Here is a 27677-nt window from a genome sequence, read left to right as displayed (position 1 = left end):
AGACCTAGTAAGAACATTCCAGCTCCAGTGGACCCTGGCCTCCAAAGGAGCCACCCACAGCCTGCTCTCCAGGGCAGCTGAACCATCTTCTTGGCTCCTGAACTATCAAGTGTCTTGTCTTACAAATTAAACCTGGCCTCTCAACCCCAGCACATCACGCTTCTCCCATGTGGGACCCAGGCTCCTTCACCCATTTTTGTCCCGAAACCAGCCAGCCAGCCAGCCAAGCAGGCAAAGGATGAGGACACACTCCATGGTCAGAGGTAAGCAGTACAGACCGTGGGGGACTCCCCTCCCTGTCATGTGAGAGCTGTCTCCACAACCCTGGGGGCCCAGGCCGGAGATGACTTCAGCCACTGGTGACATTTTTAGCTGCGCTGGGTAAAGCACCAGGGCCTTGTGCACTCCACCACTGAGCCACACCCAGCCCCCAACTAGTGGGTCTTAATGGTATTTATTTACACTATGGTGAAAAATGCATGGCCCCCTCCCTCCCTCTCTACCAAACAAGCCCCTGGGGTCTGAGCCCCAGCTGGCTCATGCCACTCATGTGAAAGATGACGTCATTCTGCAAAACATCGGAAGGGTTTTCAGCCCAAAGTGCAGCAGTGGTCAGCAGTGCAGGTGATCCTCAGCAGCAGCCCCTGGCTTTGTGGGGATGGGCTGAAGTGTGGTGCAAACTTCCCAAGGAGAACAGAAACCCGCGGTGACGGCACCAAGGAGGAAGCCAGCCCACAGCACCCATGTCACAACAGCATGCCACTCTGCCCTCAGCTGCAGCAGCCAGACCCCAAACCACCAGACACGCCGGCTCCAGCCCAGGGCAGACCTTCCCAGCAGCTGGGAGAACTGAGAAAGGGCCCAAGGAGGGAAGATGTGACAGCAGACCAGGCACAGCGAGGACTCCTGTCACATGGCAAGTCCCACAGGCAGAACCTCCTGCCCTCCCCAGGCTCCTCAGAAGGCCACACAGTGGGCAGGGGCAGCAGCAGGGACAGGGGCAGGTCCTGGGCCTCAGTTGGTGGGGCTGCACTGCAGGACCTGCTGTGGGGCAAAGAGCTTCCGGACAGCGGCGGCCTCCCCAGCCCTCCCCAGTGCCGGGCAGTTCTCCTTGTTGTCCTGCCCTGCAGGCTGCACGGAGGACTTCTTGAAGTAGCAGAGGCGACACACGGAGTGGTACTTGTCTGCTCCTCCGATCACCTCGACCTGACAGCAGGGACCAGAAAGGGATGAGAGGAGGGGCTGGGGCAGGGAGGGGCGGTCCCACACCCTCCCCGCCCCGCAGCAGAGGGCGGCGCTACCTCCTTCTCCAGGCCCAGCCTCTTGGTGTAGGCGGCTTCCCGGAAGCACTCCATGCACACAGCGGTCAGCTTCACCACGCTCTCGGCCAGGGGCACCAGGTTCAGGATGGCACCAAACGCCTGCGACACGCGGGACGGGAAGTGCTCAGCCACCTGCCAGGTGCGCGTCGAGGCTCCACCCTTTGACCCGCAGCACTGGGGCCAGGGACTTCGCCCTGACCTTACTTTCCCCAAGTGCCACACCCCAAGGACCCTCTGCCAACGCAGGGCACCTGCGGCAGCAGATAGCCCCACGGCTGGGCAGACCGGCTCTGTGCCCTGTGCCCGCTGAGGCCCTCTCCCTCCTCGCCCCACCCGAAACCTGGGCCAGGCCGCACCTTCCTCTGGAAAGTCCCGTCCAGCGCGGCCACGATCACGGTCTTGCCGGCGTTGGCCATGGTCTCACAGAACTCCACGATGTCAGGGAACTGGAGGGACACGGAGAGTGAGCTCGGGCCAAGCAGGGCCGCCTCAGCCAGCTCTCTCCAGGGTCCCCAGGGCAGGGGACCAAGTCACCTACACGCCCTCCCAGCTGTGGGTGAGGGGCATGCCCGCCCACTGCCCAGCCCCTCCACAGCAAAGCAGCAGCCGGGTACCAGTACCTGGCACTGGACTGCTGCACCTGGAAGGGGCTCTCCACAAGTCCCTCCCTCATGGCCCTCAGAAGGACCCAGCCCTGCCAACACCTTGCTCTTGGACTTCTGGCCTCCAGAACCATCAGAGAATCAAGCTACTGCCCTGTCCGGAGGTCCGGAGGGGGCTCCAGGAGTGCAGGCCATGCTTACCATGGACCTTCAAGGGATGAGCCAGTCGGGCAGCAAGGAGCCTGCCAGGGACAAGCCTGCCCACTGGATTCAGTTTCTGCATCTCTGGGGAACCTGCAGCCAGCCAGCCCTTCCTTATTTTTGATAATTGGGGACTGAGCCCAGAAGGGCTTAACCACTGAGTCACATCCCCTGCCCTTTTATAATTTTTTATTTTGAGACAGGATCTCACTAAATTGCTTAGGGGCCTCACTAAGTTGTTGAGGCTGGCCTCAAACTTGGGATCCTCCTGCCTCAGCCTCCTGAGTCCCTGGGATCACAGGCAGATGGATCCCACCCAGCTCAGCCCACCATTTCTGAGAATCTTGATCGGGGAGGGATTAGAAGTCTGGAGGTGGGTTTTCATATTCTTCCACACCTGCCAAGAGTTGGGTGCTCACAGCAGGACTGGAGCGAACCCTGGCACCACAGAAGTGCACTGGCTCCCAAGGCTCAGGGCAAAGACCACAAAGGACAGCAGTGGAGGACATGACAAAGTGAAAAAGGCCAAAAGTCCCCAAATGGCAAAAGACTAAATGAAACGCCAGAGACAAAAACCAAGAAGGTGAACGGGAGAGAGACTCACGGGTGGTCAGGAACCAGCCAGCTACTGCACCTCCACCACCACCAACAGAAAAGTGAAATGGGGGGGAACCCTAAAAAGGCAATTCCCAAGAGAAATAAATACAAATGACCAAGAAACCTGGGAAGTGCCAGCCACGCTGGCTGTCAGCACTGGGAAGCACCGTCGGAGGCCTGTGCACACACCCAGAGGCCTGGCAGGTCCGCCTGTCCTCTGCTCTCCAGGCCACCCTCCAACTCTTGATTCTTTCCAGGTTTAAGGTCCAGGCCTTGGCCAGCAGCTGGCCTGCAGCCACCTAAGCTGCCTCTCCACCCTGATGGCTCTAGTCACACCTCACTCCCCAGACAGCCACAGGCAGGGCTTCCCCACTGCTGGGTGCCCGGGTTCCTTCAGGCCCTCTCTGGCCATCCCCAGAAGGCATGTCCTGCCTTAACTCTCCATGCCCCTGAAGGCCCTGTCCCCTCACTTCCTCACAGAGGTCACCATCTGACGAGTGTAAGCTCAGGCAGGGGCTGCGGCTTGTGTCCTCAGCACCCAGTGCTGCTGCCCCACGGGACGAGCTTAGGAACCGAGCGAGACTGGCATCTTGGCCCAGCGACACACACAACGGTCACAGCTTGTGGTATGAACCCACTCTGTAGAAATACGTACCCTAAAGATCAGAAGGATCAACATACTTTCTTCTTTTTCTGGGCGGTGAGAGAAAGAGCCCTCAGCAGCCAGAAATTGGCCTGGCACTTAGAGGACCCTGGTGGTGGCTACAGTCAGTTTGTTTTTTTGGACTGGGGATTGAACCCAGGGGCACTCCACTGCTGCGCCACACTTCGACCCTTTTTATTTTATTTTGAGACAGGATCTAGCTAAATTGCCCAGCCTGACCTTGAATTTGTGATCCTCCCGACTCAGCTTTCCAAGCTGCTGGGATCACAGGTGTGACCGCCCACCTAGCTAAACAGTTGATATGAGGGGCCAAAATCAGGCAAGGCCACTCTGACCAGGATGAATGAGACTGACAAGACCCCGCCCTGAACCCCGTCCGAGCAGACAAAACACTATCTAAGCCAGAAAGCAGTGGACACCCAGCAACTCACAACACATCACAGCTCGGGATATGAACCGCTCTGTGAAAACGTGCACCCACAAAGACCAGAAGGGTACCGGGGCCAACCTAGGCACACAGTGGTGGCCTCCTTCCACACACCCTCACCTCAGCTTCCCGAGGGCACCTGCTCAACGTCAAAGCCCTCCTCCTGAGGGACCCCGCGGGACCCCAGGTCCTCTCATGGAGGCCCAGTTCCCATCCCCAGCAGGCAGGAGAGCCAGGCTGTCAGCCGAGCGCTGTTCCTGGTGGTCTCTGGCTGGAAGACACCCACACAGCAAACGACCGACTCCCATGCATCTGCTTCACTTTTCCTAGATTAAGCCTGCTGTGTGTGTGGCAGATAGAAATAAAACACACAACGATGAGAAACAGACAGACACGGTCTCCATGTTGCCACGCAGTGCCACGGGCACTGTGAGCGCAGCACCCTGGCCGGGGCTTCAGCAGACCCTCACTGCCCTCCACCACCACGGGAAGGTTGGGGGGGAGGGAAGGGCCCTTTTGGTTCTGCTTCACCACAGGAAGGCCCTGGACTTCTGTAAAGAACAAGGGCCCAGTGGCTGGGCAGTCTGGACGTGTTTTTCTTTTGTTTATTTTTGTGGCCCTGTGCGTGCTAGAGGAGCGCTGAGCGCGGAGCTAGTCTCTGGCCCTGGTGATGGTTTTACATTGGGTGTGATAATCCCTCAAGACTGGAATCCAGGCTCTGGAACACCAGGAGAGCTTCCCAGAGCTGACTCCCGGTCCTCAGGTCCATTCTGAGAACACAGCTGGAGGGGACAGGGAATGTCCACCCTTTTCCAAACCCAGCTCACCTTCTTGCCGGAATCACTGTGCTCAAAAGCACATCGAGGATCTGAAATGTGCCTGGCATGCCCAAGGCGGGTGGGCAGATGCCAGCTCCCAGAGGTCAGGAACCCAGAGTGGGCACCGGCAGCTCTGAGTCCATCTCAGAGAGGAGAGGCCCCACATGTGTGGGTAGGGAGCCTGTGACTTACCAACCAGCCCAGCTTCTCCCTCCAGGGAACAGAGCAGGCTCTGCCTGGATGACGGGCCCTGCTCAAGCTGTAGGCTTAGGTCAGCAGAGGTGACATAGTGGCTTCTAGACTGGCCCATGAAAACCCACACCCAAAGTGTGTTCTGGATTCTCCTTTCCATTCTGATGGGACCCCTCTGTGATAGTGGCCAGCCCCATGGGCAGGTTCTCCATCAATCGAGTTGGAGCCACATAGGACCACGTGAGAAATAAGTTCCGACTGTGTGTCACGCTTTTATCAAATCACCATGCGGCATACCTTGAATATATTCCATCTTTACTGGACGAATAAAAAAGAAATGTGAGGGCTGGGGTTGTGGCTCCGTGGTAGAGCACTTGCCTAGAACACATGAGGCCCTGGGTTCAATCCTCAGCACCATATAGAATTAAATAGTTAAGAATATCGTGTCCATCTACAACTTAAAAAAAAAAAAAAAGTCAGCCTGTAATCCTAGTGATTTGGGAGGCTGAGGCAGGAGGATAGAGTTTAAAGCTACCCTCAGCAACTTAGCAAGGCACTTAGCAACTCAGCGAGACCCTGACTCTGAATAAAAAGGGCTGAGGATGTGGCTCAGTGGTTAAGCACCCCTGGGTTCAATCACTGGTCCATCCTGCTCAGCCTCTGTTATTTGGGGTGCATTTGTTGTAGTAGCTTTCACTGCCCTCCCTAATGGACTGGAGGTGAAATCAAACCCGCCTAGGGGATGAATTAAACTAAGCCCCATTGAGATCGGGCTTCAGCTTCATTCATCCAAGATAAACCTGCAACAACAAAACCCCAAAGCACAGGTCAGGAACCGAGACCAAGGGCAGCCTGCAAACTCCACCAGGGAACATGCTTCTGAAGCAACAGAAACGCCGTCAGCCGGAAAGACTAACCCCAGACTTTTCAGACGGACTATAGAAGAACAAGGGATGAAAGGCACAACCAAAAGAGTAGATTGTTAAGCTTCCCTGGACACCCTGTTCTCCAAGACCAGCCAGATGCCAGCAGCCTTCCTGCAGAACACAGCGGTGCCACACCTTGCAAAGCAGCAAGGCTGACCAGCCAGGCGCTGGCCACCCAGCCCAAACCAGGAGGCGAACACGTTTTCACCTTCCCACCCACACATCCTGGCTGCAAGAACTGCGAACGGACACGCTTCAGCAAGGAGAAAGATCAACCCCCAGGAACAGGCAGAGGAGACAAGGAGCCAAACAACACTCCCCACACACAGTGTTAGAAATCTAATCTGTTTTGTTCACTAAACTATTTTTAAGGGTTAAAAAAAAACCCTATATGACTGTTGCGTGAAAGCCAGCGAGGGAATTCAAGGTATTCTGACACGAGTCGAGGCACGTTGGCCTTGTTACTGCAAAGAACCTCCAAGCCAGCGCGGGGAGGGGAGGCCAGGATAAGCACTTACGAACTGCCCCTCGTCGATGCCGATGACAGCCGCGCCCAGGGCCTCCTGGGCCGTGTCCCGCAGCAGGCAGGCTGGCAGAGCATCCATGGTGTTCCTGGCAAGGGGAAGCCAGGGTGAGCAAGGCTGAGGGAGGGGCCCGGGACCAGATATGTGTGTGTGTGGCCCTCGTCTGGCACCCCCGCCTGCAGAGCAGCCCCGCTGCCTGGCAGAGCTCTAGAAAGCCAGCAATTAGGGGAAAGGTTCTGGGAGAACACAGGACCCTGTTCAGAAGAGCATCTGTTTACACAAGTCATCTCAAAGTCCAGGATGAGCCTGCGAAGCTCTTCTCTCCGGTGCCCTGGGGAGGGCGGGCAGACAAGGCCAACTTTGGTTTTTGTCTTTTTGCAGTACTGGGATGGAATCCAGGGCCTCATGCATGCTAGGCAAGCACTCTACCACTGAGCCAGCCCAGGGGAGACTTCTCCATCAGGGATAATACCCACAATAGCTTTGGGGTCAACAAAATGTTTTCATTTCTTTTAAAATTCAGAATAATCAGGTGTGGTGTCGCATGCCTATGATCCCAGCCACTTGGGAGGCTGAGACAGGAGGATCCTGAGTTCAAAGCCAGCCTCAGCAATAGCGAGGTGCTAAGCCACTCAGTGAGACCCGGTCTCTAATAAAATACAAAAAAGGGCTGGGGAAGTGGCTCAGGGGTTGAGTGTCCTTGAGCTTCACTCCCTCGTACCGCCCTCCCAAAAAAAAAAAAGAAAAGAAAAAAGAAAATACAATTCAAATTTTCAAATATGTGAAATTTTTCAAATTTTCACATAGGAGCTAGGGGTGTAGTTCAGTGGCAGAGCACATGTCCAGCATATGCAAGACCTCAGTCCACAGCACCAAAAAAAAAAAAAAAAAAAAAGTATTTTCTTTCGGAGGAAAGGGCCCACAAATGCCTTGTGGCCCTGGGCAGCCCATAAGCACCAACTCAGGCTAAGAGGTAAGCAGTAGGGCAGTGACCCACAATTCCCTCCCTCTGGCACCTCCAGAAAACCAAGGAGCCTTCCAGGATCACATGGCTCCTCGCCGGCAGAGCCAGGCTGATCCCAGGCTTGGAGTGTGGACCTGCTGTCATCCGGCTGGGAGGATCCCACCCAGCCGTGCTATGAGAGGCATGTGTGGGAATGTTCCAGTGCCATTAGGCACTGTGCACCTCCCATCCCCCTAGCAGGCCATTTCAGGAATGGAAAGTGGTGCCCTGTCCTCTGCCTTTCCAAATAGTTTCTATGTTTTTCTACAATGTTGTTTTCTTCTGTTCCCATTTCTGCCTAATCTTCTGAACTAGACTTCAGAGAGGGTAGTTTCCTGAAGGCTCAGCAATTTGTAGCTGTATTTGTAAAAAATAAAGCACTTCATGACTACTACTTAGTTATTATCTTTCAATAATAACATTCAAGATCTGGGAAGAACAGGGAACAACATTTTGTGCATTTCAAATTCCCTCTTCCTGGGCTGGGGTTAGGGTTCAGTGGTAGAGCACTTGCCTAGCATGTGTGAGGCACTGGTTCGATTCTCAGCACCACACATGAATATGGAAAAAAAGTGAAAATAAATAAATTCCCTCTTCCCTCTCTAAGCACACAAGACCAGAGGGAGGACAGGAGCAAGCCAGCTATGGCTTCGACCAGGGTGGTATCTCTCCTGTGAGAATGACTTGTGACCCCTGGCAGGGCTCTGTGATCTGACCTGTCTGGAAGGTACATGTGACAATTGCCCATCACCTCCCCTGCTTTCACTGTCCTTCTGGATGCTCACCCCATCCTGGCAGTGGACACCATGGTTACGAACCACCAGGAAACAAACATGGAGGAGTACGCGACCACATCAGCTAGCCTGGCCTGGCCAGAAGGGTTGCTTGAACCCTGGCACTCGCTCTAGGCTGGGCCACCGCTCCCTCCACGCCACCTCCCACCCCAGGCTGTGCCCTGGGCAGCTCTGTTCTTCAGACAGCCAAGAGCAACCTGGGGATGTAGGCCCAGGACGCACATGTGGCTCAGCACAGCTGTCACTGGGTCAGTTCCAGAAGACTGGGGAAAGGGTGCCTCTGGCTCACAATACCAGTCCTGCTCTGCGCCAAGGAACTAAATTTAACCTCGGCCCTGAGGTTGTAGGCGGAAATGTTCACAGGATTTAGGCAGATAAACATAACACCCGGAAGTGTGAAGGCCACAAGATGATAGGGAGCCAGCGAAGGACAGATGACCAAAACACGAAACAAGAATCAATGCACTAGCAAACAAAACCCGTGTTCAGCCTCTGCACAGGTGCAAGCTCTAGAGCAGGGTTTCCCAATGTTGGGCACAATGGTCATTTGGGGCCTGGTTTTTCTGGGTGGCAGGGGCTGTCCTGGACAACACAGGATGTTTGGCAGCATTCTTGACCTCTACCCATCACAGGCTAGAAGCATCCTATCCCTCTTCAGCGGTGACAACTAAGGATGTCTCTAGACATTGTCAAAGGGTCTGGGGGGTGGGGCAGGAATCCCTTCACCACTGCTGAGAACCACTGGCCCCAGGCCTAGGCCACCTTGCCAGGCACCCTGGAGGGCATGCCAATTTGAAAGCCAAGAATCAGAGTTACTAACAATCCCTGCTAAACAAAGCTGCAGTGTGTTCTGCGCCTTGGGATTTTCCAGGACAGGATCAGAGGGAGCAGTGACTGACCGGTCATGAGTGGAGAAGCTGTTGCTGTAGCGGGTGTCTTTGGCATATTTGATGACAAGGCACTTGTACTGGGCGATCTGGAAGCGCCGTACTCGCCTCATGAGCTCGGTGCTGCAAGAATAGAAGGTCAGGAGAGATCAGCCTGCAAGGCAGCTCCCAATCGCCCTCTTGTGGTGCACAGCCTGAATCCCACCACTGTTCAAGAGCAGAGCGTGGGAAGAAAGGGCAGGGAGTCCACGGAGACACTGAGACCGGCCCACAGGGGGTGCTGGGCATCACTTGGGAACCTGGTATCAGTAACACCCGCAGGGGGCTGGAGGCCAGAGTGCTCCATGGGTAGGGTGGCCAGGAACGGTGCCCAGCCGAATGGTCCCAGGAAGGACTGGAGGTGCAAGGTTATTAGGGATACTGTGGAGACTGGGCAGAGGCTGGCTGCATTCCAAGGTCATCTTACCCCAGAGCTATTCAGAGTGAACACAGGGCAACAGGGAAAGCTCTTGCTTCTGGGAAAGAATTCCGACCCCGGGCTTCACCCTCTAGCAAGAAGCTTGGGAATGGTCCCTTGCCTGGGGGAGCAAGGCTCCTAGGCTTCAGGAAGTTTCTTTGGCCACATAAGGAAACGGGTATAGAGTGGGGACGTCCAGACACTCATTGCCTGGCCACAACTGGACACCCTTGTGAGGATGTAGAGGGGGTAGGTGCTAAGCTGTGGCCAGCTGTGGCCGGCTGCAGGAAGGCTTGACCTGGCGGGCGGGCGCAGGCTTCCTCAAGGGACCGGATTCCAGGGAGGACAGGAATGCGGGCGGGAAGGTGCAGGCCAGGTGGTGCAAGCTGCTCTGGAGGGGACTCTGAGAGGGGCGGCCGGCCGGGGTCGCGGGGGTCCCAGGGAAAAGGCCCGCCCACCCCGAAGGACCATTACCTTTTCCCCGAGAACATGGGCCCGAGAATCACCTAGGAGGGAAGGAGAAGTCACTGTGGCCCGCTCCACGCGGGCACCACCGCCCCGCCCCCCGCCTCCCCCGGCCCCGCACCTGGATCTGCCCCCGGGTCTTGCTGGGGGAGCCGGGCAGCACTGTGGGTAGATTGACACAGCTCATGGCGGCTCGGAGACCCCTTCAGCAGGCAGCTGCACTCCCACTACGCCCCGCAGGTTCCCGCCGATTCGGCGCCCATACCTTTAAACTGCGCACTGGCCAATCAGGAGCCTGCGCCACCAGCGCAGCCAATCAGCGCCCGGCGGAGCCGGCGGGAGAGACAACCTCAGTAAGTAACTCAAGAATTGGGCCCCCGCGGGGCGGGAGCAGGGCGGTGGGCGGGGAGGGGCGTGGCCTGACCGGAGCCCCGCCCCGCTGCAGGGGGCACTCGCGGGCCGCGGGTCTTTAGTCTGCGGACTGCGGCATGGACGGGGCTGGCGTGGGTGGCGGCGGCGAGGCGGCCTGGAGGAAGCTGTCTGCGGAGGTAGGCGGGCTGAGGGGCGGCCGGGGCCGCGGGGTGCGCCCGGAGACGGGCTGGGAGTCCGAGGAGCCCGGGAAGCCCCCGGCGCGGCCCCGGAAGGCGCGAGCCCGGGCAGGGCTTTCCTCGGCGCCGTCGGCAGGTTCTCGGTAGCCCAGGCCCGGGTCCCGCCGGGTCAGACTCCTAGGCCGGCGGGAGGCGGGAGGTGGGAGCGCCGTGTCGGGGTCGGGGACAGTGCCTGTGAACCCCCAGAAGGGGCCGGGTGGCACCGCGGCTGGTGTGAAGTTAGAGGAGACCTTCCCAGCACGGCGAGTGGCTTTCCTGCATAGTGTGCTCTTATACCAGTGCGGTAACCGGGGCCAGCGACTGCCCTGCCCAGGGAACAGTAGTCAGCACGTGATGAAGCTCAGATGGCGTTTGATGCTAGGTCCTTCTGTGAGGACACTGTCCTCAGGTTTCCCATGACTGTGGCTTTGAGCCCTTTCTCCAAACCTGGTTCCTTGTTACCTTCTGCATCAAGTCTGGACGTCTTGGCCCTATGTTCAAGACCCTCTGGCTTCTAGCCCCAGCTCTCCAGCCTTCCCTCTGCTCTACTCTTCTGGCCAGGCAGCATGTACAAACTGACCTTTGATTCCCTCCTCACCTTGTCCCTTTGACTGCGGGTCAGCCTCCCACCAGCATTGCGCTCCGTCGCTCTGTCGGAGGCCACCCTGAACAGGAGCTTTGCGCACATCTCTTGTGTAAAGAGGTACTGGACTGGCATTGCACCCACTGCGGTGCATGTGGGCTTACCTCTGCGGCCACCTCTGGGAGTGGGCGTCACCCCATGGGAGTGAGTTACACCCTCCTGTTTGTTGTAATACTACCCCTTGCCCTTTTTGGGATGGAACATTCCATCAAATGGCTCCCCTCAATAAATTGGGCTTTGGAACGTGCTCCAGCGCACTCTCTCCTGTTTTTCTCTTACCCCCCTTGTGGGAGCTTACATCTGAAGGGGAGAAGCCGTCTGAATTGCCCGAGAAAAAGGTACTTTCTCTGTATGTCTGTGTGATTATTTTGTGCCAGCCCAAGTTTACCCGAGTGACCCCAGTTCAGTGGCCCGAGCTGGATGGGGAGGTGAGCTCCATTCCAGCAGTAGACACCCTGCTGCCTGGCCTCTGTGGTCTCAGTTGCTGGAGGAGTGGGACCCATGGTGCCATTAACTGGACACCTTTATGGGACTGCATCTCCCCATGAGGCTGTCAGCTGGCTAAAGGCACAGCTGTCCCCAGGGGATCCAGATCATGGATCCTAGGGTGTCTTCATTGTTTGAAGCACTAATGGGGCAGTAGTGGAGGAGTGAGGAGCAGTGGCCAGGTGGAGGTTGGAGAGGCATGAAGGAAGCTGAGGCATCTTCGAGAACCTGGGAGCTTCTCAAGGATAGAGGAGCCTGAGGAGTGGGAGGGATGGGGGACACATTCAGTTGAGAACAAGGGTCTCATGAAGTCTGTCTGTCCCTTAGGAGCTGGAGAACCAGTATGCGCCCAGCAGATGGGTCATCCGAATGGGAGCAGAGGAAGCCCTGAGGACCTATAAGCAGATAGGAATTGAGGGTACCATATTGTCTCTCTACAGCTGCCTTGGGTGGCCGTTAGCATGTGGGCAGTGGTTTGGTATACTGGGGGAAGGGAGGAGCCGAACCCCAGAGTCTCGAGGGGCATTTCCCAAACACCAGGCATTGGATAGGGGGCAGGTGCCCAGACCCTCACTGCAGGGTGGGTGGAGGCAGGAGCAGCCCAGGTGAGGGCAATGGCTCTGTTGAGCATACTCAGCCTCCCTTCCTGCTCAGCCAAGTGTCGTAGGCCCTAAAGGTCACATGCCACGGTTGGCACAGGGAGGTGAGGTGAAAAAAGGAAGGCTCCTACCCCACTGTTGTGTCGGTGGTTTTTCTTTATAAAAAGCAACAAGCCTTTTTCTTCTTGAAAGAAATCAGGGTATGTGGGCTGGGGTCATTGCTCAGCAGCAGAGTGCTTGTCTAGCACGTGAGGCCCTGGGTTCAATCCTCAGCACCACATAAAAACAAATAAATAAATAAAATAAAGGTATTGTGTCCAATTACAACTAAATAATAAATATATTAAAAAAAGAAATCAGGGTGTGTCAAAATGAAAAATAGAAAGGGCGGCATGTGGCTCAGTGATAGCACAGCCCTAGGTTCAATCCCCAGTACTGCAAATCAATCAATAAATGAGGGTGCGGGAACTTGTACACACGTGAGTGTCCCCGTGGACCCTCTCTGCCCTGTGCCTGCATAGTGCTGGGCCAGGAAGCCAACGTGGCGGATTCAGGCGGGGCAGGGGCAGCCCAAGAGGAAGCGTGGCCTGGAAGCATGGCTGCTCAGTGGGGTAAACTGGACTTTGGCAAACCTGCCTGTTCCTGCGGTGGCCGCAGCCTTTCACAGGATTCTCTCTGCCTTACAGAGGCAGCTGACTGGGATCCCAGGGAGGGTGGTTTTCCAGACTGAAATAACCAGGAGGAGAATCGGGCTTCTGGGGAGTTTGTTCCATAGATCCATCCTCCTCCCTGTCTGTCCTCAGCTTCCTGGGCACATCAGGGTCCTTCACTTCACCTCACACACACCTGCTCTGTGCTGTGTGTACCTCAGTTTGCACAGTGAGAGAGAGAGAGTGTGTGTGAGAGAGAGAGAGTGTGAGCTTCAGAAGACCTGTTGTCTGTCTGAATGGCCTGCAGGGATAAGAGTTGGCCCTACTGAGAACGGGGTAGGATATCAAAAGCCAGAGCTAAGTGGAGTGCTATGCCAGTGATCAGAAACAGCAGGTCTCTCCACAAGCCCTGGGGGGCTGAACCTTGACAAGCTCTTGCTCCCCTTCCTCTTCCAAGGCTCCAGTAGACCCCGCAGAGCTGTGGGTAGGACTAACCCACTTCACAGATGCAGATCCCGAGCCCATGAACAGGTGTGGCGTGTACAGCAGGCTTGTGCATGTGCTGGGTTACAACCTGTCTCTTTTTAAAAAAGAAACAAGATCTTGCTATGTTACTCAAGCTGCTCTTGAACTCCTGGGTTCAAGGATCCCCTACTCAGTATCCTGAGTAGCTAGGACTCCAGATGTGGGCTATGCAATGCTGGGGATTGAACTCAGGCCTTGCTCGTGTTAGGCAAGCACTCTACCTCTGAGCCACATCCTTGGCTCCTAAAATTTTGATAGGTTATTTGGTGGTGGTGGTGGGGGGTTCTTATTGCTGGGGATTGAACTTGGGGGCACTGTACCACTGAGATATATCTCCAGCCCTTTTTATTTTTTATTTTGAGACAGGGCCTCACTAAATTGCTGAGGCTAGCCTCAAATTTGGCAATCCTCTTGTCTTCACCTCTCCAATTGCTGTGATTACAGGTGTTTGCTACTGTGCCTGACAAGGGACTTTTTGATTTTTAATAAGTATTTTATTAAGCCCATAATCCTAGTATGCTGAAGGCTAAGACAGGAGGATCACAAGTTCAAGTCCAGCCTGGGCAACTTAATGAGACCTTGTCTCAAAAATTTAAAAAGGACTGAGGATATTGCTCAGTGGTGGAATACTCTTGGACTCAGTCTCCAGAACCTCACACACACAAAAAGTATTATATTAGAATATTGACCTTGATTACTGAGTTCGGTAGTCTCACCCCCTGCTTAAATTTGGTGCCCGAGACAGGAGCTTGAATGACTTACCCAAGCTGATACAGCCAGTGACGGGGGCCCCTTCCCCAAGCCAAGCGTCCCATCAGAGTAGGGCACATAGACCAGGGGTGGTGTCGGTCAGGCATGTTAGCTGAGTGCCCAGCCCCAGAAATCAGGTTCCCAGATTTCAGTGCAGTCTGTGGGACTCAGAGGCTGCCTCATTGGAATCAAACTTCCAGGAGATGGAAGGAGGATATAAAGCAGACAATATTGGGGAAATGGTGAAAAATAAAGTCTTCCGCCCAGAAAAACCTCTCCACAAACACAGAAGAAAAGAAGAAGGTTTATTATTGAGTAAGGGTTCAACCACACTTCACTAGGACTCCCCGCAGGTGAGAGACTGCAGATCCAGGATGAAACCCCATCCTCCCAGAGCACCTCAGGTGGCGGCACCTCACTGCCCTGCTTCAGAGCCCTGAAACACCATGTGCCGCACTAGTCCACCCTAAATCCACCTGGAAATTAGAGTGGCCATTGTTGTGTTTGCTGGTTGCCTTTATCCAAAGGTGGGGGGAATTCCAAACAAGGAGGAGGGTTTGCAACTTAGAGCTCAGTGCCTGCAGAGGGTGGCCTCCTCCCGCCCTCCCCAGGAGTCTGAGGGATAGACTTTATCTTCCTTGATGATTACAGTCCCAAGAGATGGCTCCCAGGCCCTTGAGGTAATAAAACCAGCAAGACTCATTTAACTTTCAAAACTGTTTGTATACATTTCAAAGGGGTAAAGATTTACAATGGTAGGTTTCCTAAAATAAATGCTCCACAAAAAGAGAGGGTTAAACTTTTCCTTTTTTGTACCAGGGAGAATTAACCTTTCTCCTCTGTTTTTCGTTTATATCCACCCCCACTGCCTCGACCTAGACCTCGCAGTGGGGTGTGTTCTTTCGTAATTAGTTGATTGCCTTCATCCCTCTCCAAGTTCTGGCCTTCTTGGGGCTGGGCACCTGGAGGACAGAGTCAGCTGCCCTGTGACCTGCTAAGACCCCTCAGGAGCAGGAGGCTGGCAAATGGGGCTTAAGAACTATTTCCTCACCGATGGTTTTTGAATTTGTTTTACCAGGACCTTCAGTAGAAACATGTTTTATGCTAAACAAAACGCAGTATGTACATATTGTCCAGGTGCTAACGGACACTTACAGCACAATTCCTCCTAAAGGCTCTAGGTTCAGAGGACACGAGGGTGGTTGCCAGGCACTGGGGCAGGAAGGAGTGCAGGGGTCATGTTTAATGGGAACAGTGTCAATTTAAGGAGATGAGAAGTTCCAGAGAGGGCTGCACGGTGTGAAGGAACTTAATGCCACTGAGCTCTGTCTGCACTTAGAAATGAAGGGCTGGGCTGGGGCTCCGCAGCAGAGCTCACCTAGTGTGAGTGAGGCACTGGGTTCCATCCTTGGCACCACATAAAATTAAATAAATTAAAAATAAAGGTATTGTGTCCATCTACTAAGAATAAAAAATTGAATTGGTAAAAATTATGTATATTTCACCACAATTTAAAAATATTTTACATCATTTTAATACATATGTATAAAAAAATGTACACAAAATACTTTTTGTGTATGTGTGTGTGTGGTTCTAGAGATTGAACCCAGGGCTATTGTACCACTGAGCCACAACCCCAGACCTTTTTATTTTTTGATATCAGGGACTGAACCCAGGGGCACTCAACCACTGAGCCACATCCCCAGCCCTTTTTATTTTTTATTTTGAGACAGGGTCTTGTTGAGTTGCCTAGGCAGGCCTCTAATTTACAATCCTGCCTCAGCCTCCCCAGCAGCTGAGGTTACAGGCGTGAATCAACACACCTGGCATACAACACTAATTGATGTAGGATACACTGTTCCAAAAATCTGAAATCCCAAATGCTCCAAAAGCTGAAGCTTTTTGAGCACCAACATGATGCCTCAAGGGGAAAATTCCACACCCAACCTCATGTGAGGTGTCGCAGTCAAAATGTAATCACCCTAAAAATACTGTAAAAATTACCTTCAGACTACATGTATAAAATGCATATGGAACATCAGTGAATTTCGTGTTTAGACCGGGGTCTCGTCACTAAGAAATCTCTTAGTTTTGACTCTAGTCTTGTTTCTCTAGAGGCTTATTTTCCCAAAAGTTTGGGATAGTTTGCGCCTCTTATGGTGCGTAGCAAAGCCCAGTGCCTGAGATCAGCATGCAGTACAGTAGAGGGAGAAAGGTGCCCGTCAGAGCCACAGGTCACGGCCAAGACTGGGGAATCCTCTTTCATGGAGGGACTCTCAGCTGATACTTGCTTGTCAACCCAGCCTGACATAGAAATTGCTGCTACCCACCCAGTGGCATACCCTTGTAACCCTAGTAACTTTGGAGGCTGAGGCAGGAGGATCACAAGTTCAAGGCCAGCCTGGGCAACTCAGCAAGATCTTGTCTGAAAATAAAGAAGGGGCTGGGATGTAGCTCCATGTAGGGCACAAAAGAGATAGAGAAGAAATTGCTGTGACCTGAGCTTTACTGGCAACTCGTCTATTTCCTGAGGCAGCCACTAGGAAAGCCCGTGACACCTGCAGGAGCCAGCTGCATGTCCCCTATGGAGATGGTGATGGGGAGAAAATGGACTTCTACTTTCCTGACCAGGCATCTGAAGGTGAGCCAGGTGGGCTGGCGGTCCTAAGCAGGCAGCAGTGCCTGGCCCTACCCTGCACTCTCTTTTGTGTTACAGCCTTGCCTTTCTTCGTGTTTTTTCACGGAGGGTACTGGCAGAGTGGAAGGTGAGTTGGGGATTTGGACAGTGGAGCCAGGGGAGACTCATCTCTCTGGGGTCCCAGGATTGCTGCAACAAACTGCTTTCAGCTTGCAGCTTCCAGAAATCCATTCTCAGGCTGCTGGAGGTGGAAGTCGGCATTCAGGGTGCCCCTGGAGTTGGGCGCTCTCTGAGGTTCTAGGGAGGGGAGGAGGTTCCTTCCTGGCCTCTTCCCAGTTCTGGTGGCTCCAGGTGTCTCTTGGCTTGTGGCTGTATCACCCCAGCCTCTGCCTGCAGCTTCACTTCATTGTTGGTATCCTGTCTCAAATCTCCCTCTGCTTGTTCTTAGAAGGATAATAGTCATTGGATTTAAGGCCCTTCCAAATCAGCTCGAGATTTTCAGTTCCGTTTGCAAAGATCCTATTTCCAAATAAGGTCATATCTGCAAGTTTTGGGAGTTAGGATTGGTACATGTCTTTTTAGGAAACACAATTCAACTCACTATGCCCAGTGAGAAAAGCATGTTTGGACAGCTCTCACATCAAGGGAAAATCCAGGGTGACTGATTGTCCCAATTGCTTAGGACAGAAAGATCTCCCAGGATCTGGAGCTTGAAGTGCTTGGAAAAAAAAAAAAAAAGAATGTCCCAGGCCAGCTGGGACAGTGGGTCACCATGAGCTAAGAAGGGTATTTGGAGCCTGGAGCACACTGATGTTCCCTAGCACTGTTACAGTTGTCTGCCAGGATCCACGCCCTTCACGCTGTTTACAGTTCTGACTTTCAGCTCTCAAAAGCAGTTTAGCTATGCGCAGTGGCACAGGCCTCTAATCCCAGCGGCTTTGGAGACTGAGGCAGAAGGATCTCAAATTCAAGGCCAGCCTTGGAAATTTAGCCCAGCCTGTCTCAAGATAAAATATGAAAGGGCCGAGGGTGTGGCTCAGTGGTAGAGGTACCCTGAACTCAATCCTTAGCACCAAAAAACAAAAAGAAAGAAAGAAAGAAAGGCAGCTGCGGCAGCCAAGAGGGAACATATTTGTCCCTATTTTATAGGTGAGGGAACCAGGCTTAGAGGGTGAAGTCCCCAGTTGCACTCTTCTCTCTGCCATGTGATGCTCTGCTTGCATGGGACATATGGCATGTGATGTGTCCAGGACATAGGAGAAGCAGCGTGGGGGACGAGTGGCCTCCAAGTGACACTTTTTGTCTCTTTCTGCAGTAAAGACGAATCTGCCTTCATGGTCAACCCCCTGACAGCACAGGGAGTGGCTGTGGTGATAGTGGCATATGACATTGCCCCCAAAGGTAACAAGGGTGTCCCTGCAGGCTCCAAGGCCAGTGGGCTTTGTGGGAGGAGAGCCTCCGATGGATGCTGACCCAGCCTGTGCTCCTGTTCAGGTACCCTGGACCAGATGGTAGACCAGGTGGCCCGCAGCGTTGCCTTTGTTGAGAAGCGGTATCCAAGCAATAAGTGGGTGTCGCTCTTCTTGTTGGATCACACTGGGTGGGAGGACAGTGGATCCAGGCCCACTGGGCACAGCCAGGCTGCCTGCCCCTTTGGCCTGTGGAGTGGAAGGCAAATTGGGATCCTGATGCTTTGAGGAAAGTGAATGCAAACTCGGCTGTCTGACACCCCAGGGGAATTTACCTGTGTGGACACTCTGCTGGGGCCCACTTGGCTGCCATGGTCCTCCTGACCAACTGGACCAAGCATGGAGTAACACCCAACCTTAGAGGTATCTGCAGGGACTGCAGCCTAACTGGGCAGCCTTCCCCTTCCCCAGTAGTGCTGAGGGTTTGGGCAGCTGCTCAGAATCCTAATGGCCAGGAGTGGCTTGAGTTGGAGGGCTCTGTTCCCCTGGAGCAGGGCGTTCTCAGCCTCCTGTCCACCCCGACCCTGGTCTTGCCCCCCCTGAATTCCTCCCTTGCAGGCTTCTTCCTGGTGAGTGGGGTCTATGACCTGCAGCCCCTCGTGTTCACCTCACAGAATGCTCCTCTCCTCATGACCCTGTGAGTTGCTTGCCCTCCTGCTGCCCTACCAGCCTAGGGCCTGGCTGTCTGTCCTGACCCTGCCCCACCCTGCCCCAGGGAAGATGCTCAGAGGAACAGCCCTCAATGGCACCTGGAGGTGGCCCGGGCACAGCCTGTGGATCCAGCCTGCCCTGTGCTGGTGGCTGTGGGTCAGCATGACTCCCCCGAATTCCACCGCCAGTCCAGGGAGTTTCAACAGGTACTCGGCACCCAGTCTATCTGGAGGTCATGGGTCACATGGTTCACTCCTTCTCTCTCTCTTCATTTTGCCCAAATGGATCCCAAGACCATGTCAATTACCTGACAAGTGTTTACTGAGTACTGCCATGTGCCAGGCGCCTGTGTGTCCCCCTCCCCTCCTGCAGCCTCACACCTACTCCTCCTCACTCCCCCGCCCAGGCGCTGTGCCGTGGTGGCTGGAGAGCCTCCTTTGAAGAACTGCGTGATGTGGACCACTTTGAAATCATTGAGAACCTAACCCAGAAGGATGATGCACTCACCCAGGTGGGCCACAGCCCTTCCCACTGCTTGTACCCCACTCACTGGGCTGTATGGGTGCTGTTGAGGGAGTGGGAGGGGCTGCAGGCAGGAGCCACCTTGCCTGGGTCTCTAGCATCCATAAGGCTAAGGCCTGGGCCCTGATGATGAGAATCATCTGTGTGTCACCTGCCTGTGAAGCAGCCCCAGGGCATCTCCTGGTGATCCAGGGGAGCCCTAGCCACATGTGCTATGGTGAGGCTGCAGAGGGGCAGGGAGGAGAAACACTGGCCTGTATGTAGGCAGGAAAGCGAAAGTTAATTCCATAAGTATTTACTGCAACTTTGCCACAATTAAAAATCAAAGGACAAACTGAGGAAAATATTTGTCACAAACATGGCAGTTATAGAGAGTTAACTCCCACCCGAGGAGGGCACTATATTAGTCCCACTTTTTTTTTTTTTTTTTTTTAAAGACTTCTGGTGCTGGGGATGGAGCCCAGGGCCTCTGGCATGCTAGGCAAGTGCCGTACCACTGAGGTGCTCCCCCAGCCTACTAGCTGCAGACAGAATAAACACCCACACAACCTAAGAAAGACCACCTGTTTCTGTAATGGAATCCTACAGTAGCCACAACAGTCCTGAGGCTTTTGGGTCTTCTCTTCCTGCAACAGATCATTCTGAAAACCATCTTGCAGGAGTTCTGACCACATCTGGCCCCACCCGCAGAGAGCCCCTGGAGCCATGCTGTCTGCCTGCCCCAGCCCGTCCCTCCTCACTGCTGATAACACTGGCAAAACCCTCCATGTCCTCCAGCTACCCAGCCTGCATTAAGCCCCAGGGAAGTCCCCAGGTCAGTGCTGAGATACCCACAGCCATCTTTTGGCCAAGTCTGGCCCCTTTACTTGCTAACAGGGTATGACAAAAATGACTTGCCTCTGGCTCACTGTTTTGTACAGCTTGTGACAGTTGTGAGTATCAAATTGGGATAACTGGGGCCAGGCGTGTGGCTTAGCTGTAGAGCACCTGCCTGGCATGGATGGGCAAGACCCTGGGTCCCACCCCCAGCACTTCACAAACAGAAACCAGAGTCACTAGGAAGGAACCCTCCCACACATGTGCCTCCAAGGCCACTGTGAGCAATCTCTCAAACTGTATCCTGCACCTGTGACATGTGCCCACCACTGAGCAACCTAGCTCCTACCACAAGCCCTGTGGCCTGGGTGCCTCTTTCAGAACAGTCTATGCAGACCCATCCTTTCTTACTTTTAAATGCCCCCTCACCTGATTCATCTCCAAATCCTGAGAAGTGACCTGAAAAGTAGCCTCGACCAGAACCACTGGTGCCAAGATGGAGTGGTTTCTCTCGCCACTGCTTATTCACTGGACTTTGCTGCAGAATTAAGAAATTTCTTGGGGCTGGGGATGTAGCTTGGTTGATAGAACGCTTGCCTCACATGCACAAGGCCCTGGGTTCAATACCCAGCAACACACACACACACACACACAAAAGAAATTTCTAAAGCAAAAACATAACCTACAATAAAAACAGCTTTTGCTTAAAGATGACAATAAAATGTTGCAATTTTTAAAAATGCCTCCCTTCAACCTCTTCAGAAGCACCTAGGGTTACCACAGTATGTGTCTGGGATTGTAATCCCCGTCTGTTCCCAAATAAACTCTGAAAAAATACTTTTCCTGGGCCTCATACCAGACCTGCAAACTCAGCAACCCTGGAGGCTGAGGTAGGATAACCAAAAATATGAGGCCAGCCTCAGCAATTTTGTGAGATCCAGTCTCAAAAACAAATTTTAAAAGGGTTGGAGTGTAGCTCAGTGGTGAAGTACCCTGGGTTTAATCCAAACACCACCAAAAAAAAAAGGGATGGTCTCTTGTCATTCATTTTTTTTTTTTAAAGAGAGAGATGGGGAGAGGGAGAGAATTTTTTAATATTTATTTTTCAGTTTTTGGCGGACACAATGTCTTTGTTTTTATGTGGTGCTGAGAATCAAACCCGGGCCACACGCATGCCAGGCGAGCGCTACCGCTTGAGCCACATCCCCAGCTCCTCTTGTCATTCATTTCAGACCCACAAACTGAGAATGGTTTTACATTTTTAGAAGACTGAAAAAGAAAAATAATGAATATAATGCCATGAGATGTAAAAATCACATAAAGCTTAAATTCCAGCATCCATAAATACATTTGTGTTGGGACCCAGCCCTGCCCATTTACTTTCCCATTGTCTATGGCAGAGTAGGGTGGCTGTGACAAGGGGCCACCTGGCCCTCAAGTCTCTCCCTGACCCCAGAGAGTCTGCAGAGCCCTGGGTAACAGCTTCCCAAACTGCCTTCTGCTTCAGTCTTCACTCTGCCCCCAGGGGCCTGTGCAAGGGGCTGGCTAGGTCCCCAGCCACCGCTGCACCCTGCCCTACTCCTCTCCTCTCCAAATATCTAGCAGTTCAAGAATGGCCATGTTGATGATCTGCAGTTGTGTAGCACAGTGCCCAGCTAGTCTTTCAACTTTTCTTTAAAGTGGAATGAAGTTGGTCATGGTAGTACATGCCTATAATCCCAGTTTCGGGAGACTGAGGCAGGAGGATTGCAAGTTGAGAACTGTTAGACCAGGACGCAAGAAAAGACCACTGACTCCAATTAAAATCAAATTAAAGCAAGCTTATTATTTCGACCGGCCGGGCTGCTTCTCCCTCCCAAAACGGCGGGAACAAGACAGCCACCCCACCTTTCCTACAGCCCAGCTTTATAGCCCAGAAAGTTACACAAAGGGGGGTTACAGATAACAGAACTCTGACAAGCATCACACTAATGGTAGTTTACATTTTTTGCTGGCCCCAACATCAGAATTTATGAAGACCATTAGAGCCTCAGAGAGGGTCATTGTCTGGCCAGGGAAGGCCAATATTGATGAGGTGTCACTAAGTTTCAGAGAGGGCTGCTATCTGGTCAGAGAGCCAGGCATGGGTGAGTTCAAGGCACGGGCAGGCATTCCAAGCAGGTTCAGAATTTGCAGTAATTTATAGTAAAGCCGAAATTATCTTTTCATGGCTTTGTGGCAAGATGGCTCCCAATTTTAATAAAAGATCAGGTTGGGTCTATCAGAACCTAAAGCAACTTAGAGAGACAGTGTCTCAAAATAAAAGAAAAAGCTGGGGATGTAGCTGAGTGGTAGAACTCTCCAAATTAAATCTCCAGTACTTAAATAAAGTGATATCAAAATTGGCTGGGGTGTACCTCAGTGGTAGAGTGTGTGCTTAGCATGTGCAAGGCCCTATGATCAACCCCAGCACCAAAATAATAAATTTTTTAAAAAATTCAAAAAAGTTATTACCTTCAAAGAAGAGAAGTCAGCAGCCCAGTGTGGGGCTGGAAGGCTGGAAGTAACAAGATGTGAGAGGTATCGTCCTTTGCCCCTACTGGGAAATGACTCCCAGACCCCCTGTTCCTATACAGATGAGACAGTGATTTCTCTTTACAGCAGATTTTTTAAAAAATATTTAGTTTTTAGTTATAGGTGGACACAATATCTTTATTTTATGTGGTGCTGAGGATTGAACCCAGTGCCTCAACGCATGCTAGGCGAGTGCTGTACCTTTGAACCACAACCCCAGACCCCTTTACAGCACATTTTTTAAAGAAATGGCAGGATTTACCACTGCTATGAGTAGGGAAGGGGAGCTGGCCCTGTGGATGGGCCCCCATTTTGCCCTGGTCTTTCCATGACTCTCCACTTAGCTTATCAGAGCACTGGCCCAGCCCCCATCCCAGGGTTCCACAAGGTGGTCCTCCTGAAAATCCAGGCCTCAGCAGGCAGGGGTGTGCTGCAGTCTCTGGCTGGGCACAAATCACGAGTCTCCACACAGCTTGTAGATTCAAACAGCAATTCTTTATTCCTGATCTCACACTGGCCGTCTACAAACACGTTCTGGGGGAATCCACTCTCTGCCCAAATCCACTCCTCCTGGGCTTCTGTCTCCCAAAATATACTGTCTGACCCTAAGAACTCAAGAGGAACTCAGCAGCAGGATACGCCCTATTCTAAAGGGGGAACACCCTAATCTCCTATTACGCTAAACCGCCCTATTCTAAAGGGGGAACACCCTAAACACGGATCCTGCCCTGGTCCTTGAGCAAGGTCACCTTACATGCAATGTCCTGCAAAATGTCCTATTTCCATGAGTCCTTCCACTAAAGAAACATGGGGGTACGCTGGCAAGGAAATTGTCATACCTACTTGGCTGATGGCTCCCAGCAGGGGTGTCTGCTGGGACTCAGGCCTCCTCACGTCTGGAGTTTTGTTGCAGAGTGGCCCTACAACTCTCCAAATCCGCTGCCAAGAGCTGGTCTGGAGTGACATCTGCACCCTTTCCGCTGCACCCTTCCAGCGCCACACTTCCAGCGCCACCCTTCCAGCGCCACACTTCCCAGAGGAGTCAAGACTTCAACACAAAAACCCAACCAGAAACCTCAGGGAGTATCTTATAAAATCATCTTGGAGTGGAGCCTTTCCAAGCATGACAATAACAACCAACAGCAAAACACACTAGTTAGAGATAGAAAACAAAGATCAGACTGAAAGTGATTAATAGGAATGCCAACATTTTACATTTTTGTGGGGAAAAACAAACATACTACCAAGTCAAAAGACAAACAACAAATGCAGGGATGGGGATGGCCGTGACAGAACAAGTGAAGCCCAGTCCCTTACCAACAAGGAAACTACCAGGAATCTGGCAAAGGACAGGCAGGACCTCAGAGTCCCAGAGAGGAAGTGGAGAAGAGGCCATCAGCCTCCCTCCTACAAATCAAGAGAAGCACAAGCTGTCTGTGCTCTCAGAGGACAAAGATCAGGATGCTGGAGGCTATGCTGAGCTGTCTGAGCACCTCCAAGTGGCCTTGAGGACACCTGTAATCCCAGTGGCTGGGGAGGCTGATAGATAGGAAGATGACAAGTTCAAAGCCAGCCTTAGCAAAGCAAGGTGCAAAGCAACTCGGTGAGACCCTGTCTCTAAATAAAATACAAAATAGTGCTGGGGATGTGGCTCAGTGGGCAAGTACCCCTGAGTTCAATCCCCAGTAAAAGTGGTCTTGACCTTTTCACATTAACCAGGGAGATCACTGACCCTGTGAACCCAGCAATCAATAGAAACCCAACAGAAACAACACAGCCTCACCCTTTCCTCCCAGCCATCTGCATCTCTTATTAATGTTTTTTCTTCCAATTCTGTTTCACAAGATTGCTCACAATTTTCTTGTGGATTAAGCAGAGAGATAAATCCAACCTATCAGTTTCTTACCTAATTCCTGATTGTTACTGGTAGAAATGGATTAAAAAAAAAATTTCTTTGCTAACAAACTGCACATGGTAAATATTTTTACTAAAACTGGTATAAACCTCAAAAGACTTTTTAGCTGCTAAATTTTTATGTTAAAAAAGTTTTGAGAGGCTGGGGTTGTGGCTTAGTGGGAGAGTGTTTGCCTTGCACATTTGAGGCACTGGGTTCCATCCTCAGCACCACATAAAATATGTAAACAAAACAAAGATATATAAAGAAATGAACATTGGCTTTAAAAAAAAAAAAAAAAGTTTTGAGCTGGACACAATGGCTTACACCACATGGGTGTAATCCCAGCAGCTCCAGAAGCTGAGGCAGGAGGATCATTAGTTCAAAGCCAGCCTCAGCAACTCAGTGAGACCCTGTCTCTAAATAAAATATTTTTTAAAAGGGGTGGGGATGTGGCTCGGTAGTTAAGTGCCCCTGGGTTCAATCCCAGTACCAGGAAAAAAAAAATTCTTTACTTGAGCTAGGTAGAAATAATGTAGAAAGTTGGAAACAGCAGAAGATATTACTGGTAAAAATTGGTATAATCAAAACCTGGTGATTTAGATACTTGTTATAAAGTCTTAGGGAAAGTGGGGAGTTGTCTAATGGATAGTTTCAGTGGGGAGATTTAAAATATATATTTTAGTTGTAGGTGGACACACAGTATCTTTATTTCATTGTTTTACACAGTGCTGAGGATCGAACCCAGTGCCTCACGCATGCTAGGCGAGCATTCTACCACTGAGCCACAACCCCAGCCCCCCTTTTTCATTCTTTTTTTTTTTTTAATATTTTTTAGCTTTAGGTGGACACAATATCTTTATTTATTTTTATGTGGTGTTGAGAATCGAACTCAGTGCCTCACACATGCTAGGCGAGCGCGCTACCACTTGAGGCACATCCCCAGCCCCCCCTTTTTCATTCTTTTTTTTTTTTAAAGATAATTTTTTTTAATATTTATTTTTCAGTTTTCGGTGTACACAACATTTTTATTTTTATGTGGTGCTGAGGATCAACCCAGAGCTCCGCACATACCAGGCGAGCATGTTACTGCTTGAGCCACATCCCCAGCCCCTTTAATTCTTATTTTAAGACAGGGTCTTGCTAAGTTGTTGAAGCTGGCTTTGAGTTTGCAAACATCCTGTCTCAGTCTCTGAGTGGCTGGCATTACAAATATCACCACTGCAGCAGTAACAATATAGTATTTTTGAAATCTTAGGGAAAGGATCTCAGCATCTGAAGTTTTCAGTAAAATGAAAATTTACATTGAAAAAAGGTTGGAACTTGTTTATGCTAAATAGAAAACGAATCACAAAAACACAATGGTCTGATGGAGAAGACACCAAAAGATAATGTTTCTTTCCTTTTTTTGGTGGTACTGGGGATTAAGCACAGGGCCTTTTGCCTGCTAGGCAAGTGCTCTCCCACTGAGCAGCTCTTCTTTTTTCTCTGAGATGGAGTCATGCTGTTGCCCAGTGTTATAGTTTGCATCTGAAATGTCTTTCAAAGTCTCATGTGTTGCAATGCAGCAATGTCCAGAGGTGGAGCGTTTGTAGAACTGATCAGATCAAGAGGCCTCTGATCTCACTAATGGGCTAAGCCACTGAGGCATCATAACTGAATGGACTGCAAGGTGATGGAAACTTGAGAGGTGGAACCTCACTGCAGAAAGGAGGTCCCCAGCCCAAGAAGTAAGCATCCTTGCTCTGCCACACCCTTCCACCATGATGTTCTACTTGGTAACAGGCCCAGAAACAATGGAAGTGGCTGATAATGGACTGAAACCATAAGCCAACCCCCCCCCCCAAACTTTCCTTCATTGAGTTTTCCTCAAATATTCTGTCACAACAACAAAAAGCTGTCGAATACACAGGCTGGCCTTGACCTCCTGGGCTCAAGTAAGCCTCCTCTCAGCCTCCCGAGCAGCTGGGACTATAGGTGCATGCCATCACAGCTGGCTGCTAGAGAACAGTTTTCAATGAATATCATCAATATTGATGGAACTCAGATCCTTGGGGTATCCTAGGTAGGTTCTGTACCCACAGAGACAAAAACCACAGATCAAACCATGTTCCCCCAATGACTGAGATGTTTGTGGTAGGGTAGGTTGGCTAAGTACACATGTTCTCTGGGGGATCTCACTAGTAGGCACATGTCCTACGGACAGAGCTTCACAGGAGCATGTGCCTGTTGGTTACTGTACAGTTCACAGTGGCAAAAAGAATTGAAGCTACCCAGTGGGAAAGTAGGAAAGATCAGGGTATACCATACAGAATACCATGAAGACACAACGGAAGTGTAAGGTCTCTGCGTGATATGCTGCCAGTTAAGAAGGAAGGGCATCAAACAGGTGTGGGGATGGTCCCACTTGTCTGCTTTTTAAAAAGGGATTATAGACACACATGCACCTGGAAGGGCATTTAAGAAATTGCTAAAAAGCTTCCCTCTGAAGAGTACAGCTACGGGAAGACTTCACTGGACCATTTTTTTGCTTTTACAATGCCAATATGTAAACTTTGTAATACAGGAGAAAAGTGTTCATAAAATGTTTGGATGAATATGATAAGTGAGGTAATGTCTAACACAACCACCTCAAGACTGGTTTGATCAGAACTTGAATTTGTTGTCAACTACTTGAAAACCCAGAGTTCACATGGACATGCAAATTTTTTCCTGAAAATCCACAGTCCACATGGCTGGGACTGGGTGGTGTACCCTTCAGGAGGCGGGCGCTCTGCCTTTATAGTCCCACTCCTGTAGGTGTTTAAGATCCAGCAAAGGCTGAAGGGCCTGCAGAGCCAGGACAAAGTGAGGGGCTTGAGCTTCTTTCAGACATGGTGTTGGGGAAGCAAGAAAAGCAAGCACAAGTCACCACCTGTGTCACTGGCCAGAGGAATTTCAGGAAACAGTCAAGTTGTGCAAACCAAAATAAAAACTTGAGTTAGGCCTTCCAGGTCACGCAGTTGTTGCCTTATC

General features: G+C 51.7%; 2 protein-coding genes across 6 annotated transcripts; one reads left to right on the top strand and one right to left on the bottom strand.

Moving 5' to 3' along the window:
- Positions 1–500: 500 nt before the first annotated feature.
- Positions 501–10101, bottom strand: Tk1 (thymidine kinase 1). Its single transcript, XM_076870685.2, has 7 exons — positions 10001–10101; positions 9889–9920; positions 8970–9080; positions 6268–6361; positions 1679–1768; positions 1302–1421; positions 501–1206 (listed from the first exon to the last, which is right to left on the bottom strand). Exons 1-7 carry the CDS (start codon positions 10064–10066, stop codon positions 1015–1017), a joined length of 705 nt encoding a protein of 234 aa, XP_076726800.1. The 5' UTR covers positions 10067–10101; the 3' UTR covers positions 501–1014.
- A 196-nt stretch (positions 10102–10297) lies between these two features.
- Positions 10298–20876, top strand: Afmid (arylformamidase). 5 transcript variants are annotated; one of them, XM_076871794.2, is made up of 11 exons: positions 10298–10427; positions 11923–12013; positions 16656–16760; positions 16836–16884; positions 18073–18158; positions 18252–18324; positions 18492–18589; positions 18785–18863; positions 18942–19083; positions 19284–19388; positions 20035–20876. In XM_076871794.2, exons 1-11 carry the CDS (start codon positions 10368–10370, stop codon positions 20065–20067), a joined length of 921 nt encoding a protein of 306 aa, XP_076727909.2. In that variant the 5' UTR covers positions 10298–10367; the 3' UTR covers positions 20068–20876. The 5 variants fall into 5 exon arrangements, with proteins under 5 accessions (XP_076727909.2, XP_076727908.2, XP_076966647.1 ...); XM_076871793.2 differs by lacking the exon at positions 20035–20876 and adding an exon at positions 19837–19973; XM_077110532.1 differs by lacking the exons at positions 18073–18158; positions 18252–18324; positions 20035–20876 and adding exons at positions 18180–18251; positions 19837–19973.
- Positions 20877–27677: the final 6801 nt, after the last annotated feature.

Source organism: Callospermophilus lateralis, chromosome 11, assembly GCF_048772815.1.
Source record: "Callospermophilus lateralis isolate mCalLat2 chromosome 11, mCalLat2.hap1, whole genome shotgun sequence".
Classification (NCBI taxonomy): Eukaryota; Metazoa; Chordata; class Mammalia; order Rodentia; family Sciuridae; genus Callospermophilus; species Callospermophilus lateralis.
Note: the sequence above shows the minus strand (reverse complement) of the source record. Positions and strands in the feature narration are given on the sequence as shown.